This window comes from Orcinus orca, chromosome 11, assembly GCF_937001465.1.
Source record: "Orcinus orca chromosome 11, mOrcOrc1.1, whole genome shotgun sequence".
NCBI classification, from domain to species: domain Eukaryota; kingdom Metazoa; phylum Chordata; class Mammalia; order Artiodactyla; family Delphinidae; genus Orcinus; species Orcinus orca.
In genome coordinates, this window is record NC_064569.1 from 9859224 (window position 1) to 9878392 (window position 19169).

The 19169-nt window shown below is 41.4% G+C and overlaps 2 protein-coding genes across 8 annotated transcripts in view; one reads left to right on the forward strand and one right to left on the reverse strand.

Annotated features, from left to right (window-relative positions):
* Window positions 1-19169, reverse strand: part of GPR19 (G protein-coupled receptor 19) — an 82531-nt gene that overhangs the window by 41851 nt on the left and 21511 nt on the right. For 3 of the 5 annotated variants that reach the window (XR_007469951.1, XR_007469952.1, XR_007469950.1), the window contains exon 4: window positions 3620-3682. Coding sequence is in view for 2 of the 5 variants with exons in the window: in XM_004281136.4 (XP_004281184.1) it covers window positions 9778-11031 (1254 nt within the window). In the remaining 3 variants the exon portion in view is untranslated. Of the gene's footprint in view, window positions 1-3619; window positions 3683-9219; window positions 11048-19169 lie in introns of those variants that run through there. The other 2 variants (XM_004281136.4, XM_033408123.2) reach the window with 2 other exon arrangements.
* Window positions 1-19169, forward strand: part of CREBL2 (cAMP responsive element binding protein like 2) — a 56450-nt gene that overhangs the window by 29068 nt on the left and 8213 nt on the right. The window contains exon 4 of one of the 3 annotated variants that reach the window (XM_033408126.2): window positions 6561-6686. The exons of the other annotated variants lie outside the window; for them this stretch is intronic. Coding sequence (XP_033264017.1) covers window positions 6561-6583 — 23 coding nt within the window. The 3' untranslated portion in view covers window positions 6584-6686. Of the gene's footprint in view, window positions 1-6560; window positions 6687-19169 lie in introns of those variants that run through there. 3 annotated transcript variants of the gene reach the window in all.

Sequence of the window (19169 nt, forward strand, 5' to 3'; positions counted from 1 at the left end):
AATATGAAATAAGTTTGACTAGATCAAATTTTAGGATATAGTTGAAGTTCTTAAATTTTTTTCTATTGTATCTAAAATCTTTCTAATGTATCTAAATCAGGATCTTTCATGCTGCAGCAAATTCATATCACTGTTTACCAGCTGACTGACAGCATTTATCAGCATCACCATTTAGCATTTTATTTTACCATCTTTGAATTGGTAGGCTTGATTTGGGTTGTTCCAAAAAGCATAGGTTTAAACTGGACTTAGTTAAAATAAAGGCAAATAAAATTTAAAAATGTAAATGCGATGTTTCACAAGAAATCAGTTGCACATTATCAATTACATTTTTAGTTTTAAAAGAGAGGAAAATTACTACTAAATCACATGGTATTTTGGGGCATTGAAGGAATTTTTCTTTCTCTGAAGAGCATTGTACAATTATATTTTTATGAAAAATAAAATATCTTCACTGGAGCCATTTCAGGTTGTCTGTTTCACAATACTGAAGTATGTCTGTATAAGCATAGTAAAAAGAGTATGAGATTTAGGCAGAACTGGTCTTGAATCCATTTTTTGCGTCACCTTGAATTATGTACTCTCTCGGCTTATTTCCTCATATGTAAGAAAGTGGGAGGATAATTTCCAGAGTAATTGGTAGGCTAAATAGAGTTATGAGAAGCTACTTCTTAAGTAGTACAGAATTATGTTAAATTTTAAATATTCATGTGTGCCTGGGTTTGACTATTAAGATTTAAATCACTAACGATAAATATATTTAATGGTCTGGAATCTAAACATGTAGTGTTGCAGGCCTCATGTTTCTGAAGTCTTTTTAGCTATATCATTATGTCTATCCCTGGAATGGTGTATAGTTGCGGGCTCTTCTTAGCAATAATAGCCTTCTATTAACTAGATTAATTTTAAGAAGTTAATGTTCCACCTGGCAGTAATCCTATCATCTGTATAAAGCGGGTTTTCAGGCTGCTAGGTAACCTGGCTCACTTTTCCCTTATTCCATCCATTTTACTTAATTACACAGTATCATGAATCGAAGCGGGACTGCTGTGTGAGGTTGTGCTGAATGTGCATTGCACAAAGGCACCCAGTTGAGGAGGCCTAAAATCGACCTCACGTTCCTTTCAACAAGCCACGTGAGGAGGAAAGGGTGCCTGCCATTGCTCACCGGGTCACACGTATGGTGCAGGTCTGCCCGGAGAGGAGCCTTTCTTAATCCCTCTACCTGGAGGGTGCCTTTCATAAAACGTGCAAAACGACAGTGTGCTGCAGCTGGTATATTGCTGGCCCCAGAAGAAAGCCAATCATGTGCATCTATCCCACCTCCATGCTGAGTGACATCAGATTGGTAGCTTTTAATCAGCAGTGATGGGAGTACTGACACCACAGAAATCAGTAAATGCTACCAATCAGGGATTTCCCTCCCCTGCCAGAGAGTTGGTTTCTAGCCGACCACTGTAAAGGCCTGGTGTAGGCCAGCATGGCCCTGACCCGAGCAGCCACATTTGAGGCCCCACGTATCTGACTGGAGGACACATGGAGCTGGAAGGACTCTTTGTAAGTCTCTAGGAAGTTTGGAGGCATCCATGTCAAATTCAGATTACTTCACAAGACAGATGGTGGTCGTGACTCAGAAACGGTTATGGGTTGCAGAGAACTACCCAGGTGAACTCTAGAAATAACTGGGAGGCAGATCAGCTGAATTCTTAAAGCAAGCCTTGGGGTCAGAGTGGGTACAACTAACTTACCTATTGCTTTGTGACACAGTGCTCCCAACACTCCCGGGCTGGGGGTTGGGCTGCAGTTGGACAGTCAGCTTTGGCTGAGATCCAACAGAACCCAATTCAATCCTGCCATGCCTCAGTGCCCCTTTCCTGAGAGGCAAACAGTGCCTGACAAGCCCCGAACTTTACAGCCCCGAACCTGGTCAAGTCAGCAGGCTAGAAATGATGACGCCTGTGCCTCCACTAGGTAGCCTTGGATAACCCAGAACCAGCAGGCCAAAAGCCCACACTGAGTTCTGGGTTTTCCCACTTCAGTGGAATGAACACCATGCTTGCCGATACCACAGGAAAAGAAGGTATAGGGTTAATGACAAAAAGTAAATAGTAATGCCCCTCAAACCTCAGGCCCCTAAGGAAATGAATTCCAACAACAACCACGTGATCCTGCAAGCAGATGCTACCTCCACTGAACCTTCAGATGAGACCCTGACCCTAACCCTGTGACTGCAGCCTTGTGAATCAGAGGACACAGTTAAGCTGTATCCAGATTCCTGCTCACAGAAGTTATGAGATTTAAAAAAATGTGGGTTATTATAATCTGTCAAATTTGGGGGTAATATGCAATAATAGATAACTAATACAATTGTTCCATTTTTTTCCATGTGAAATATAGATTTCATATTCAACTTATAAAAATAAACTAGTTTAAAATATCTTCCAAATAATAACAAACAAAAAAATAACCATACTCCTTTTTGTCAGATCCCATATTCACCAAGCAACTTCCAGATTATACTTCCAGATTCCCAATTATTCCAAAATCAGTAAGAATGTGCCCTGAATAAGTCATCTAAGCATTCTGGTCATTGGAAAGGAATATATCCCCTTGAAAATCAATACACTGGCCTCTGGTTAATATACTTCAGTCTCCCGAATAAATGTGAGGGTGACTAGGGAGTGAAGAGTCAACCTTAGTCTGTGGGGTCAGTTCTGGGACAGGTGGAGCCAGGTTGGGATAATACCACTAAGATCACTAGCAGTTTCCCGAGGCCAGGTGATGAATACCGCTGCACCCAGCCTGCGTGCATCCAGCCTGCAGGTGATCTTAGCTGCCAAAGGGCAAGGTCTCACTTTCACCTTCCACAAGGTGTGACAGCTCACATAAACCAAAAAACGGAAGCAGGTGCTATTGGAGATCTCTACCTAGTCTATGAAATTACATTGAGTTTTAATATGTGGCCTGTTCTAGTTGAGGGTTTCTTTAAACCACAAAACGGACAAATATAGGCAGTGTTTTTCCCCTTTGTCCTCCAAACAGTATACTCACATATCTTTTCTTAAAAAAACAAAAAAGCCATAAACCATTTAGCTGGTTTAAATTTTTCTTCAAAATAAACTTAAAAGTTCCTTACAATATTTGTGTTTGTAAGTTTGAGTCTGGATTTTCATTGTGTTTCTTTGCCCCTTCACTCCAATTATCAAATAGCTTTAAAAAAACAAAAAACAAAAGAAAAACTATCTTGACTTCAATTTCACTTGATTTCACTTAGATTTGTTTCGAGTTACAGTACAATTCACTTATGGTTCAACTGAAAATATATAATGGTTACATGTTTTTAGCTACAGAGTTGCCTACAATTAACTATGGCCAGGAGTGACTTAAGTCCCGTTTCACTGGTTTTTCTTATATTTGACTAGAATGGTTAAATTAACAGTTGAAACTGATTTCCCTCCATCAGTTCTTTCTATTGTATATGTGGAAATCGCAACACAAGAATGATGGTAAAAGGCTGCATTCTCAAGTGTTTTCATATCCTGAATTTAGACCATGCCTTCTTAATAGCTCAAAAAAATCCCCTTTGGAGTGAGTGAATAGAAGTAGCTCTGTCACCTACCTCCCATTCAAGTTCCTGTTCCCAGGTGTTCCTTCCCCCTGAGTCTGCAAAATATTAGCAGAACTAAAAAAGAAAGAAAAGAAAAAAAGCTAAAGAAGGAAAACGATGCCACAATTTGAGAATGGTATTAAAAAACTGTTTCTACTAGTTAGCACATAGCAATAGGTGCTGAAGAACTTGAAAATGGAAAAATCCATTGGGTTAGCAACAACTAAATTCAAATAACAACAATAGAAAACCTTTTTTGAGGGCTTCCCATGTGTTTGGTAATGCACTGAATGAATGATTTACATGGGTCTGGGCTCATTTTATTACAATCCTATAAGGTGGTATGATAGTCTTACATGTCAGCTACAGTAGAATACCAAGTTATTTAATCAACACTAACCTAGGTGTTGCAGTGAAGGTATTTTGTAGATGTGCTCAACAGCTACAACCACCTGACTTTAAGATTATCGTTGATAATATGGTTATCTACTCGGTTAAAGGCCTTAAGAGCAAACAAAAATGAGGTTTCCCTAAGAAGCAATGCTGCCTCAAGACTGTAGCATCAAATCCTGCCTGCTGGCCTGCCCTAGATTTCAAACTGAAGACTGCAGCAACTACCTGAGTTTCCAGCCTGCCACCCACCCTACAAACTTCAAGCTGGCTGACCCCCTTAATTGCAAGAACCAATTTCTTAAAATATTGTCATCACCTATCTATCTGTCATCTATGTCCTATTGGTTCTGCTCTTCCTGGAGAACCCTAATACAAGTAGTCATGTTATTTTCCCCATTTTAAAAATAGAGAAGCTGGGGTTTGAGAACTTGCTGGTTAAACTGGTGGTAAGCAGAACCTGAGCTTCAACACAGAAGTTGATTCCAGAGCCCTTGAAAACAACCATCATACTTGTGATTAAGGAAAACTTTGCTGGCTGGAGGTGTCACTGGAGTCTTGTGCCCAGTTTTTACTAATTTTTAAAGGGTCATTCAAGTATATATAGTCCATCTACCTGGAGAATCAGCCCAGAATTTTAATGAGTCTGGACTGATGAATAGAGTATAAATCCATTCTTCTCAGACACTGTGCTCCCCACCCTCTCCACCATAAAACTCTTCACAGATCTTTTGCTGCCCAGGTATCCATGCCATGGTCCGCGTAGCACATTCAGGGTCCTACTAGAAGAATATAGTCTCCTAAAACAGAGCACTCTTTGGAAGGTATTGCAGGGAAGCAGAATAGAGAGGATTCATTCAGAATTCCCTTATAGTTTTCATTCCCCATATCTAGCTGTTGTGGGCAAACAGCTGAAACTGCTATATTGACTGTCTGCCACTGAAAACCAGATGATGTTCTCAAGCTTCCAGACCTGCATCATAACCCTGAAACCAGATACACACACCCAGCATTTCTGGGGGTCATTTTCCTGCAGAGTTAAAATCACACATTCTTCAAATTATAGGTGAATCCTAATTGTATAACTCAATTAGGGTTGATGAGAGTTTTTAAAAAGCAATACTTTTAAAGAGGCTTCTTCTAGTAAGTCAGACAGAAAAAGACAAATATCATATGATATCACTTACATGTGGAATCTAAGAATGATACAAATGAACACATTTACAAAACAGAAACAGACTCACAGACATAGAAAACAAATTTATGCTTACCAAAGGGGAAATGTGGGGAGGGATAAATTAGGAGTTTGGGATTAGCAGATGCAAACTACTATATACAAAATAGATAAACAACAAGGTCCTACTGTATAGCACAGGGAACTCTACTCAATATTCTGTAATAACCTATATGGGAAAAGAATCTGAAAAAGAATAGATATTTGTATATGTATAACTGATTCACTCTGCTGTACAGCAGAAACACAACATTGTAAATCTACTATACTCCAATATAAAATAAAAATTTTTAAAAAAAACAGAAATAGATTCACAGACATAGAAAACAAACTCATGGTTACCAAAGGGGAAAGGAGTGCGAGGGATAAATTAGGACTTTGGAATTAACAGATACACACTACTATATATAAAATAAATAAACAACAAGGACCTACTGTATAGCACAGGGAACTATATTCAATATCTTGTAATAACCTATTCGAGAATGGAAAAGAATCTAAAAAAGAATATATACTTTTACCTTCAGGTGTCCAGTTTACACCTGAAACTAACACAACGTTATAAATCAACTATGCTTCAATTTTAAAAAATAATAAGGAGGCTTCTCCTGAGAAAGACAGAGCTTTTGAACAGAAGTGTTCAGTTGAGCAAACAATTCAGAATGGCCCAGACTGTAGGTAGGGGCTCAAAAAATTCAAGAGGGTCTGAGGGAAATGAGACGGGCCAAAAATAAATTTAACTGCCTACCTACCAGGAACACAGGAACATTTACTTTTAGGGAAAGTCTAGATTACACTGCTATGGAATCCATAAATTCTGAGAGTCAAATAATAAAAGGAGAAAAGAGAGAGCCCCTGGTAAGTGTGGGTGGCACAACTGCGTGTTTGGTGAGATGGGGTTTTTCGAAAATGCTACCATTTGTAAAATGGGTTTAAAATAATATTTTGACTAGTGATTTCATGTCTGTAAAGGGTATTAATTATTTTGGAATTCCCTCCTATGTTGAGATGCTTTGTGTTTTGAACACACTGATTAGTTAATCTGCAGCTGCTGCTCTGGGTGCTCAGCAATTTTCACTGTCTTGTTGCTATGCAACGAGGACTTTCCCCCAAATCGCCAGTGTGCCAGGCCCTGTGAAGAGCTGTTGGGGTCTGCCTACTGGCCACAGTGCCACCAAGCGGTCGTTCTGCAAAACAGGGGCACCAAGCTGGTTCGTTTCCATGGCTGTCTAATCACGGCCCCCTAAGGTCGTCTCTGCTCCAGATGAATTAGCAGGTTCATTAAGCAATGGGGAATTGTTTATTCTTTTCATATTCTTCCCAACACAGTGAGGATTTGTTCACGCCAGTGAATGCATCATGCCAGCGGCACAGCAAATTTGAAGAATGTTGGACTGGTTGGCAGAAGGCATTTTTGTTTACCCCTACATTGACCTCTCTTGGACATAATTTGCTCTTCTAAACAGTGAGGGGCTTGGGTTAGGTCTCCCAACGTCCCATTCCTTCTACTCTAAAAGTCGAATTCTTTGCTTCTGTTACGTGTGGTTTTTATAAGGAGCATAACCTTGAAGCTGATCCTGGTCCAGCAGCTCCAACAGATCTTGCTTCTGTTGCTTCAAAGCAAGTTTGGCAGGTAGCAGCAAGGCTGGAGGGAGAAGGGAAGCACTGCGCCAACCAGGAGAGCCAAGAGTGCCAACCTTATCTGGCAAATGACTCTGCTCCCCACATGCTTGGTGGAGGTCCCCCTGGATGAAACTGCCCTTGCTGAGAACTCTGGCCCAGGGCATTCATTGGTCCCAGGCACCCTGGGGAAACCTGTGACGGAAGGTCCACAGGGAAGTGTACCTGAGCAGGATGTGCTGATGGACTTTGGGCAGCAGGCTGGTGGCACTAATGATTTCACTGAAGATTAGAAGGAAAGGAGAAATTTGAATTCCACCTCAAAGGATGCGACCCTGCCCCTTCCTCTGATGGTCTGTGGGCACCTGGAGCCAGGGAGGGGAATTGCTCTCCTCAGAACCCTGCTCCCCGTTAGCTTTCCTGAACTCCTGTTTGGAGGCTACATGAATCCACATTTGTGATGCACCTCGTCATGTGCCTGATAAGGAGACTGGAGTCGTTTTCCTATTCCCCCCAACAGCCTGCCTCCCTGTGCTTGGCAGGTAAACATGAGGTATGGTGAATGTTGTTCCCATACTGCTGGGACTTATGCAAATCTTCATCAGTCTGTGCGTTACATCCAGTTTCTTCCAAATTCAGGATCAAGTGAGACAACAGGAATCCTAAATATTAAACTAAAAAAATAAAATAAAATGAATTATCCACATGCTGAGAAAATGTAGCTGAATTATCATAGGTCATGAGACTTCAGAGCTCTCTCCATTGTGATTTGATTAACACTCTTTAATTTGTCATTATTTGGGGGGATTTAAAAAAAAAACTAATCTCGATAACAAGAGTTTGTAAGAGGTTGTCTCACTCAATTTCCACCCACTGGGGTAAACTCACAGAACATTAAGGACAGAATGGAGCTTTGTAATCATCTAGTCTTTTTTGGTTTAAACTGAGACCTAAAATACATATATAAATAAAATTAAAGTAAATGAAATTTTACTTGTTACAATCTGACTTTAAAAAATAAATTTAAAAAAAGTACTGCAGGGTCTCTTCTATTTTTTAACAACTCTGAACCACAAAATATGAGGGCCATGTGACATAAACATCTGGCTCATTTTGTCTGGTCAGCCATTGGCTGATAGGATAAGGAAGAATATGTGGAGGGGAAAGAAAAGGAAGAAAATACAAGACACTCTTTATCTTTTGACTTTGATTAAAGAAAGCACCTCCACTTAAATGCATGAGCTCTATAGATGTTTTGTGGATGGAATACTTTATTGTTCTCATTCTCTGCCCCAAATACCAAGCCTAATCTTGTTTCCCTGTGTCTGCGAGGTGGGATGTACAGCTTCTTTCCCATTTCAGACGTTTAGCACCACCAGCCCAGGAACCTAGCCACAGCCAAGGAAAAGGTGAGGGCCAGCTCACTAAATTTCTAGAATGTTAAGAATGCCACGTTCTCCCAGACCTCAAGATTTCCACGCAGGCAGCAGCCATTAGGCCCACAGAGGTCTGGATGGGTTTGGCTACTCATGTATTCCATAGAGAGAAACCTGTCTTGTCAAGGAAAGAGCAACAGACTTGCAGTTAGGGGACCTGAGTGTGAAAAACAGCTCGGTCACACTCCGACTTGGGCAAGTCACGTAGAGATGATAATATGAACATCACAGAATACTTGAGAGGATAAAGTGAGATAATACAGGTAAAATCACTGAACAACTGATATTATTTGCAATTCTCGTTAACTAGGGTGTGAAAATGCACACCAGTCTTGTCTGTAAACCCGTTATTGTTTGAATAAGTACATCTTTAAAATGTGCTAGTCCTAGATTTGAAATAATGGAGACCTGGCAACCAGAGAAGAAAATCTCGAGTTACCACAGCCAAAGAAGAGTCTGAGCTTGGTGAGGGTATGATGATACATCCTGGAGAGAGATGAGGGGTAGGAAGTGCTGGCTGGAGAAACGGCCTCATGTCTGAGTGTCCAGGAGAAAGAAGAAAGCGCTCCTTGCACTTGCTGTCCTAGGGTATAGGGGCAGCGCCGGGCAGCCAAAGGTGTCTGCCTGAACTGCAGAGCGCAGGGAGATCCCATCTGCACTTCTCCCTTTGGCATTTTCTGGGCTTGCCCAGGCAGGGTCCCTGCTCATTTTCTTGAGTTTAACTCAGAAGAGACGTGAACATCCTGGACACAGCCTAGATGGGACACAGATGTGAGGAAAACAGCATGGCCACTTCAAATGTTTCAAGGCATCATCAGCTGGTTAGGTTAAGGGAGAATGAAAGAGAGACAGAAAAAGAGACAGAGACCAAAATTAGGCAACTCTATAAGCTTTCTTTCCCTAAGAATCCTGATTATAATTCGATCACAGAAGACTACCCAGCAAGTCCCAATATATTCCAATATACGGAGCGCTCTCCAGAACAGATCCGGACAGAAGGTAATGTAAAAACATATACAATATTAAGACTTTCTAAATGTTGCTTAGTAGAGAAATTCAAGTCTCTGAAATGTGTCACACAGCAGATTTCATTTGGAACAGAAGCCCATAGTTAACAAAATTTCAGTAGGGAGGAGAAAAAGGAAACAGAATAAAACCAGGTTGAATCATTAATCAAAGACTGTGTATATGGCTTATGCTTTTTGGACCTACTGGTAAATTAAAAAGTAGGAAAGCGTTTTTTTTTTAATGGATGTAACTAATACAGGAAAGGGACCATTGACCATAAGCTCAAGGTGAAAGCTTCCTCGAAAACAAAAAGCAACTAAAATAAAAAACACAGAAACTAAAATCAATAGTGAGTGCATTTTACAAAATCAAACATTTCCCTCAGAAAGTTGATTGAAAAGAAATATATAAATAGCTTCTGTTTTTACAGTTAAAGTTTTTAATCTCTGGTGCATAACAGTAATTGAAAGAATTCTGAGAAATCAGACAAAAGTATTGGGCAGATTTGAATTAATGGGCCAAGCAAGCTTTTTCTCCTTGGCTTCCCTGTCAAATGAACCATAGCTTGAGTCTTTGGCTACAGCTTTGGCCGTGGGGAGGATTTCTGAGACGCCGACATAGTTTTTTTTGGCCATCCGTGAACTGGTTGTGATAGTGTAGGCATTGCTTCGGTAACACTTCATCGAGGACATGCAGAAAGTCTCTTTCATTCCTCTCCTAAAATTGGCATTATAAATGGAATACAGAGTAGGTTTAGAGGCTGAGGAACTAAAGGATATCCATGTGATAGCTGTAAAAACAAGGGAACTTTTCTTATAGTCTCGTTCATGGGGGTGCCACAGCTGAGCAACATGAAAAGGCAGCCAGGAGAGCAAAAACAGAAGATTTAAAATGAGGAACATCTTGACAGTTTTCACTTTTGTCCTTGGGACGATGTTCGTTGTCCTCCTCACTGTTCGACCATCGGTGCCGATTCTCCAAATGTATTTTATGACCTTCTGGTAAAATAAGATTATGAGGACGGATGGAATCACAAAGCTCACCAAGAAATGGATGACGGTATAGGCGGTTCCTTCCCAAGAGGAGGGGAGGAAATAGTTACAATGACTGTCCCAGTTGGAGCCATAGAAAAAGAACACGGGGGTCACAAAGGCCGCCTCAAAGATCCAGGACGCTGCAATCATCTTCTTGGCTTTCTCTCTGGACACCTTGAAGCTCAGAGGGTAGACGATGGTGTAGAACCGGTCTATGCAGATGGAGAGGAGAACGTAGACCTGGACGCCCGGGGTGAGATACTGAAGGTAGCGCACGGCCTTGCACATGGCGCTGCCCAGGGCCCACCGGCCGGTGGCGAACTGCAGCAGGACGAAAGGCATGCCGGCCACACTGACGAGCAGGTCAGCACACGCCAGGGACACCACGAAGTAGTTGGTGGTGGACTGAGTCCTCCTGCTCCGGTGGATGACCAAACACACCAGGGAATTGCCAAAGACAGAAAACAGCCACAGGGCCCCAAAGAAAATGCTGGCTATGGCCACTTCCCCGGGGTTTGGTCTGTAGCGCAGGTCTGTTCCATTACTCCTCCAGCCGTGCTCCTCGTAAAGGTCCGTCAGGTCCTGGCTCAGCAGAGGGGAGGCCATTTCCGTGCAGCTGTGGTTTTGGAGGGGCACCAGAAGTGTAGGAACAACCAAAGGCGGCTTGCTGTTATCCATTCTGTGAGCAAAAACCATATTCATTTTTTCCCTCTTAGTTCTGGATAAGAAAAGAAGAATGAGGCCTCCTGTTAAAATGGTGTTACACGGATTGATTCCTAAGACTAACAATCTTATTGGACGCTTAGATCGGTTGTCATCTGTCAATGAGTAGGGCTTGTGTGTTGGCAGGAAAACATGACTACTACCCGGAAAGACCTCTGGCCCCGTTTCTCTTTCATTTTAGGATGGTTTCAGCTGATCCCAGCTCAGGCTTTCCCTGGCCTCCCCGTCTCCTGACCCTTAGTCAAATGTGGTGGAACTCATAGCAAGCCCCAATCCTACACTGAACCTTGTTCCCTTCATACGCTGGGGATCACGGAGGGTTAGAGAGCTCAAATCTGGCTCATGGTTAGGATGTTACCCCCAAATGAAGTGCTACTGGAATCCCGGTAGGTACGTGAGAAGTTCATGAATGTCGTACCACTAAAGTAATGAGGCTGCAAGGGAGGAAAACTTGGGCAGATGGAAATACACAGGCATCGGCTATGGAAAAAGCTAACAGAAATCTGTGAATACAGACTGACTGGCCACTGGGAACGACCCTGTCGTTACTTACTTTAGAATTTCCATTACAAAAGCATTATGGGAGCACATGGAGCAAACATAACACTTTCACATGAGCCAGCAGTAGTGCATTTAATGACACATAAACATAGCCTGTTTTTTCCCAAAAGATGATAGGTCACCTATCAGTGACATATTTTGATGCTATTCCATTGTTAGTATTTCACAAAATGACCCTGACTGAGGAATATACAAGATGTCCCCTAATGAATGTGTAACCAGGTTACTAGAAACCTTATGGCATTCAGATGATTATAAGCAAGCAACTCTAACTTTACCCAGCCTTTATTTTAACTTTTTTTTCCCTACTATACAGTGAGGGGGAAAAAAAAAGGTATACTTTTAAATAGGGAAAAAGCCTGTATCATTGTGGGCCATTCAATTAAAATTGAGGTGACTGGTTGCAGTCCGATCTTTAGGGTTTAATTTGGTCTGAATCTATTAAGCAGAAAGAGAAAGCACAGTGATTGAATCCATAATAACCAGAGCGATCCCACCTGGCCGGTGATGCAGGGGAGGGCACACCAGCGACAGGCTCAGCAGGGCCTCCCGGCCCTCTCCGGGGCTCCTGTCACTACATCTCACAGAGAAACGTTTCTGGGGTTTAGAGGTGAGATGAAAGAACAGTTTTAAAGACCCATTTTTCCTTGAAGTGTTTTCCCAATGACTTGTGGTAGGGAGAGGGTGTTAATAGATATTGTCCTCACCAAGAAACCACATTCAACAAAAGTCTGGGGCTCAGGGCAATGCACTGAAGGCCAGGTCCAGGTTCCCTTCAAGGCTTTTTTTTGGTCCATGAAACAGCCCTACTTGATTTCTCAAAGAGAAATGTAAGGTAATTAGCCATTTTAATAAAAGACCTTTAAGCACGGCTGACTGGTTGATAGTAAATTGTAAGACTAGCTACCATACTTTCCATATAAAAAATTAGGATACACGGTCTGAAGACAGGACATAAGATCTAAAATTAGCACTGTCCTAGAAAATCTGGAATGCATGACTGTTATCCTTACAAAATTGAAATAATCTTTTCACCTTTATATGTGTAAAACCTACAAAATTCAAAAAAAAAAAAAAAAAACCCAAAGCCCCCAAAAAAACCCTACAATTTTTTAAAAAGATTTGAAGTTTAAAAATAAAACAGACGAGCTATTTTCCCAGACAGAAGGAGCTGTTCTAAACTTTGGGGGATGCCTGTGGCCTAAATACAACAGGAGCTGGGAGCACAGGCACTTTCCCATGGCTCCACACACACTTTGAAACCTGTGAACTTCCTTCTGTTTCTTTCTTCCTCTCACAGCAAAACTCTGCAGGTGAAACTCCGGATCACCACTACCACCAAAGCGCTGCGAGGCCTTCGTCCATCCTTTCCTCCAGCCGCTTTACATCAACTAGTGTGTCCACCAATTTCTCTGACGCCCCGCCCCCGCCCCCGCCCCCGCCCCACACACTCCTGCCTGGAAGCGCAGGATCCCGCTGCTCAGAAATGGAACGAGGCAGCCTGAGGAGTTTCCAGTCTAGGTCTCCCCTGCTTGATGGCATGACTTTTCTGACTGGACCTAAAAGTGCTGCAGCTCTGTTTACTTATTCAATACACCAAGAAACTATGCTAGGTACTAGGAGAACAACGAAAAGTAAGGCTCATAAAAGGGTAAATGTATAAATGAGCTGTCTGCCATAGTATATCTAAATTCTATAATAAGTATAATTAGTAGATAAGGAGCTAAGTGACAGAGAAAAATAGGGACCCGATTCTTCTTGGGATAGGGGGAAGGAAAGGAAAGGCTTCACAAAGGAGGTGAGGTGTAAGCCGGGGACCTGGAGGATGAAGGTCCCTTCTTCAGGAACACAAGGGGTTTTTTAAAAAGCCCCAAACATTACAAGGGAGGGAGAAAGCATGTGGAATGATTTGGGGGTCATCCTTCTAGGGCTGATCTTTTTTGGGCCCTTTTCCCCTTAGAGGTATAGTCTTCTGCAGACCATACCTCCCAGACTATACAGTCTCTAAGTGCCCTACAGTCAAACTGACCTACATTTTCCCCATGGTTATAATGAGAGGTTACATTTTCCACATTCATGGGCTGAAATGTGGTCACACAGTGGATAAGAATATACAGAATGGCTGTGGATTCCTTGTTCACAGAGCATGTTGTTACTCCTCTTCCCAGTTTGTTTTACTTTAGAGCCATGGCTCTCTAGCTTAGCAACACACTGAACTCTCCCAGGGAGCTTTGAAAAAAAATACAGATGCCTGGGTCCTACCCTTAGGGATTCTTTTACGCGGGCCTCTCACTGTCGCGGCCTCTCTTGTTGCGGAGCACAGGCTCCAGACGCGCAGGCTCAGTAGTTGTGGCACATGGGCCTAGTTGCTCCGCGGCACGAGGGATCTTCCCAGACCAGGGCTCAAACCCGTGTCCCCTGCATTGGCAGGCAGATTCTCAACCACTGCGCCACCAGGGAAGCCCCCCTCAGGGATTCTGATTTAATTGCTCTGGAGTGCAGCCTGGGCATCGGGATGTTTCAGAGTTCCCCAGGTGATCCCAACGCGCAGCCCAGACTAACAATCACTGCTGTAGAATGGCTTCCATGTTTCTGTCTTCTCTCATTAACTAGGGGGTCCTGGGAAAAGGGCATTATTCTTTGTCCGTGCTCTACAGCTTCCACTGAAGTTCTTTACATTAATAATCGCTTGTTAGCTATTTACTGAATTGACTCCATAAGTACAGAGAACTGAAATACAGGCCTCCTACTCTAGGTGGCTCTGCTAGGAGAATTAAATGCAGAGACAGAAAATCACCGTGTGTTCTCAGAGAGCCGAAACGCTGGTGACCATGGAGACAGGGGAAAACATGGCTCCAGAGCAGAGCAGCGCAGGTGAAACTGAAGTCACCCAGGTCAACTCTCACTTAAGGGACAGTCAAGGTAGTTTAGGTGACCGCAGACAGCCTCCGGCACCCCCCTCCCAGAAAACATGGTCTGCCATATTATAACTAAATTCTAGGGTCCCAAAGTAAAAGTTCAGAAAGGTCTCCCCTGCTCCATTAATTTGGAAATAAATACATCTTCAAGGGGGTGTTTCTGAAATACAAGGGCTGCGGAATTCATAATTATGTCTGGGTCATCCATATTCAGTAATTATAGCAGCAACAAGAAAGACTTCTTCACCTCTTTCCTGCTCAACCTGTTTGTTCCCAACCAACTCGGAGACTGCCACATGACACACTCCATTGGGTTGATATCGAGGGCCCCTATTTTAAAATATATCTCTATCTATATATTATCTAAGAGAGGAATTATTCATCTATTGGGATCTAAGAGATGGGTTTTAATATATAGGTGGGGAAAATGGTGGATGGGTTGACATGGTGTAGAGCTAGGGACTGGGGGACCTCTGAAATAATGGGACCCTGGAGAGTCCCATCATTACAGAGGTCTGGGTCTATATATAAAATGATATGTCTATCATTTTATACTGTAATCTTTATTTTGAACGTTGTCTCCCCTGTTGCATTATGAGTTCCTTAAGGACAGTGACTGTGTCCTTATATCCCTGGGGCATACAGATATTAATAAAGGTTTAGTGAATAAAAAAATGGATAGAGGTGTTAAGAAAAATTATCCAATACTTGAAAATAAGGCACAGAGAGCATAGCGTAAGTGTTTTTTTTTGGCTGCACCCTGTCCAGGGATCGAACGCAAGCCCCTGCATTGGAAGCGTGGAGTCTTAACCACTGGACCGCCAGGGAGGTCCCCATAGCATAACATTTTAATGTCACGCTACGACATTGTTAAATGGGCTTTCCCAAGGATTATTTAATGCTCTGGAAGAATGTATCTGTGCTTGATTTTGCTATTACTATATGACTAGCGCCCAGACATTACACGCTAACATGCAAATTTCTGTCTAGTAGATAAAATAACCCCAAAGGTTATAGGCTTATTGCCCTGTACGACAGTAACCGGCTCTGTGCCTCCTAGCAATCTTATGCTCACATTATTTAAGGAAACAAACAACAGCAATGACAAAAAAAAACCCTATAAATATCCATTTATTCAAATGCTCTTGGAAGCAACCTGATTATCTGATCAGTTCCTTCATAAGTTAATAAATCTTTGATATGGTGTCCATTCTATATTTGAATGAGTCACGATGAATGACAGTCATCTTAACTTTTTGAAAATCGTGACAGTCATGATTTTAACTTTTTGAAAATCGTATTTTGATGGATGGCTGAATGTATGAATGATTAGAAACAAATGAGAGGACCACAAAGAGGACTAGAGGGGCACAGATGAGAAACTGTGTTTACTTCACAGTTTGCCGGCGGCTATTCCTGGATAAGCACATCCTTGCTGGTTAGGTTTCTTCTAGACTCAAAAAACCCTAACAACAGATTTCTTTTTCCCTCCTGAAATTCTAAAGATCCACAGATGTTCTCATAATATAGGAAGACCATTTTTTTCTGACATTTGTTTAAAAATTTAATGGCAAATTAGAATTTTATAATGTTGAATATTTATATGGTTTGGTTGGAAAAAAAAAATGAACGGAAACATTTTCTGTAGAATGGAAAGTATCTGCTGCACCTAAGCAGATACATTGGCTGTTTACTAATGAGATTAATTACAATGATGACAGTATTTATAACATTACTACTACCAAGAGTTAGTATTTATTTTGTGTTTACTAGGTGTCTGGTACTTCATATGCGTAGCCCTTCGAGGTAGGTAACATGATTAGTCCTGTTTTACAATTGAGAAAAACTGAAGTTCTTCCCCAAGGTCATACTGTTGGAAAGCCACAATGGGCTGGATGTGAATTCAGACAGTCAAACTGGCTGTACATGGACTTCTCAATCAAACATAGGAATATAAAGTTATTCCCCCACAGCCTCTTGCTACCCACAGATACATCTGTTCAATATGCTAGCTGAGAAATATGTGACACAGTGAACATTTGGGGGAAAAAAAATCACTCCCACTATATACTGCACAGAGGCTTAGCATCAAAAGTGCAGTAGAAATGTTGGTCTAGAAATACAGCCTTTCTTCAGAATAAAGAATGTGAGAATATTGGAGATTCATTATCGCAGATGATTAACTTGTTGCCTTTTAAATGCGGAATGAAAGCAGAACTCTAGACGTCAGTTTGATTAAAGTGCAGAAAAACTTTGATCAATAGTATTTCCCTGAGTAGGAAATTCTCTTTTAAATTTTAATTGTTGTAATTTAGGAAATATAATGGTGGTAGATATTTTCCTTAAATCTTTCACTGTTATATAGGCCTAATTTACCTATATATGAAATCAGAATGGAACAGAGGTGGACTGGGACCGGCCTGCATGGGGCTCCTCAGAGACAGCTGTGCACACTCCTTCCCAACTCCAAGTTCAGCGACATCATGTTGGTATCATGAATCAGCCATGGTAGGAATATTCACACCATGAAACTGACAAACATCACAAATAGGTTTTTCCCCTGAAGAGCCAGTTGTTAAACGTTGACCAGCCCACCGCTTCCAGTAGGGCAGAGTTTACGGGGCAACCTATCCCGAAGTCCTGAACTTACACACATCCCTGAATTTACAAATGGCTAAGGAGGTCCCATACGCTCTTCAGAAGCTTCCTGAGTTCCTATCTTGCTTTTGGCTCTGAGCTATGGCTCTAGTGCGGACACTGAGCTATGTGCTTTACAGAACTACGTTAAGGCCCAGGTAGCCACCAGCATGACTGTGGTGGGGAAGCGGAAAACCAGAGAGACAGAGACATGTTCTCATAATGTGCCACCCAGACAGGGTTGCCAGATAAAATACAGGATGCCCAGTTAAATGTGAATTTCAGATAAATAACACATAATTTTTTAGCATAAGTATGTCCCATGTAATATCTCCTACAATATTTAAATGGTGTCCTGTATTTTTATTAGCTAAATCTGACAAACCTACACACCCAGAACATAATCTTCTGCTGAAAAACATTTATTTTTCATCTCACAATACAGGAATATTGCAAAGTGGTTATGTGTGCATGCTTTGAAGCAGACAGCTGAAGTGTACGTCCTTCCTCTGTCACTCACTAACTAGTTGTGTGATCCAAAACAAGTTATCTAACCCTCTTGATTCCAGTGTTCTCATCTGTAAAATGGGGACAATCAGTCCCTATCTCATTTGATTATCATGAGGATTAAATGAGATAACAAATGCACAGGAGTTAAATGAGTTATTACAAGTCAATCTACCTGGTATGAGAAAAACATTCAATCAGTGTTATCCTACTGTAGTTCTAAAACACACCTAGCTTGGTGTCTGGCACATAGCGAGTGCTGAAAAAATTAGCACTCTTACTACTGTCAGCCCATAAAAGTCTTCTAAGCCATATGACAAGCAAATTTTAGTAACCACATCACATACTATAGTGATAATACTAACATTAGTCACATAATTTAGCACTGTTAAGGATGAATGGCTTTTGTGAAGGGGCCTGGGGACCTAATCATCATTCACAACATTGTTTTTAAGGGGAAAGTCATTGGGGTCCAAATAAATAAACATAGCCTTTCTCCAAGTTGGGGATGATTTTATAGTGACATGTTAGCCAGATAAAACCTTTTTCTATACCCTAAACCAAAAGACGTAAATATAACTGGATTGACTATGTCTTTCTCAAAAGCATATAGAGTCTATGCTGCTTAAATTATTTCCTTTATATAATTTTGAATAATTTCAAAAGAACCTCATACTTTCAATGAAAACCAAGTTTCTTCTCCACCATCTGAGACCAATAGCATCACGACTTATAAGCCTGGAATTTTCCCTAATGCCCTTTTCCCTTTCCTCCTGTTATATAAGATATATAAATATTCCTCCGTAATATTTCCCGGTCTATGCCTTTCAGTTTGTTTCCCAACTGGGATCAAGCAGTTTCCTGACATCAGACTTGGCACATTTTCTTTTTGTTTGAATATTGGTTATGCTTTCAAGGAGAACATGATTTTTTGAACAGAGAAGGATTTTCAGAACAGCCTCTTCTAACATCACAAAATAACCCACAACGACATTTCTGGGTGAGAAATTTCTAGATATCTAGATTTAAGGAACTATTCCTCTTCTATCACCTTTACCTATCTTTGTTCTTTACACGAATTCTAAAATATTAGAAATAAACAAAGTCAGCATCCTTGGCGTGATTTCCAGAAACCAGGAAGGCTTCTATCACCATCAGAGCATCATTCTTTTAAAGTCAGAGTCTGATTTTAGTATATGTGCTGCCGAAGTGAGCACCAAAGTTCCATTTAAAATGTAACTACTACTTAAAGAGTAAATTTTTTACATATTATCAGTAGAGCAGTGACCTCTGAGACTCCGTCTCTCTCTGAGATCTATGATCTCAGAAAGGAGCCCGAGCTTCACCCCATGTGGAGGTTTATGTTGACCACAAGCTGCAATCCTCCCCAAATTCTCTGCAAACCAAGTTGCAGGAGAAAATGTTAGGTCACACTGGCTCCTCTTTGGGGGAATATATAAAGGACACTATCCGGTATTTCCCACCCTAACTGCC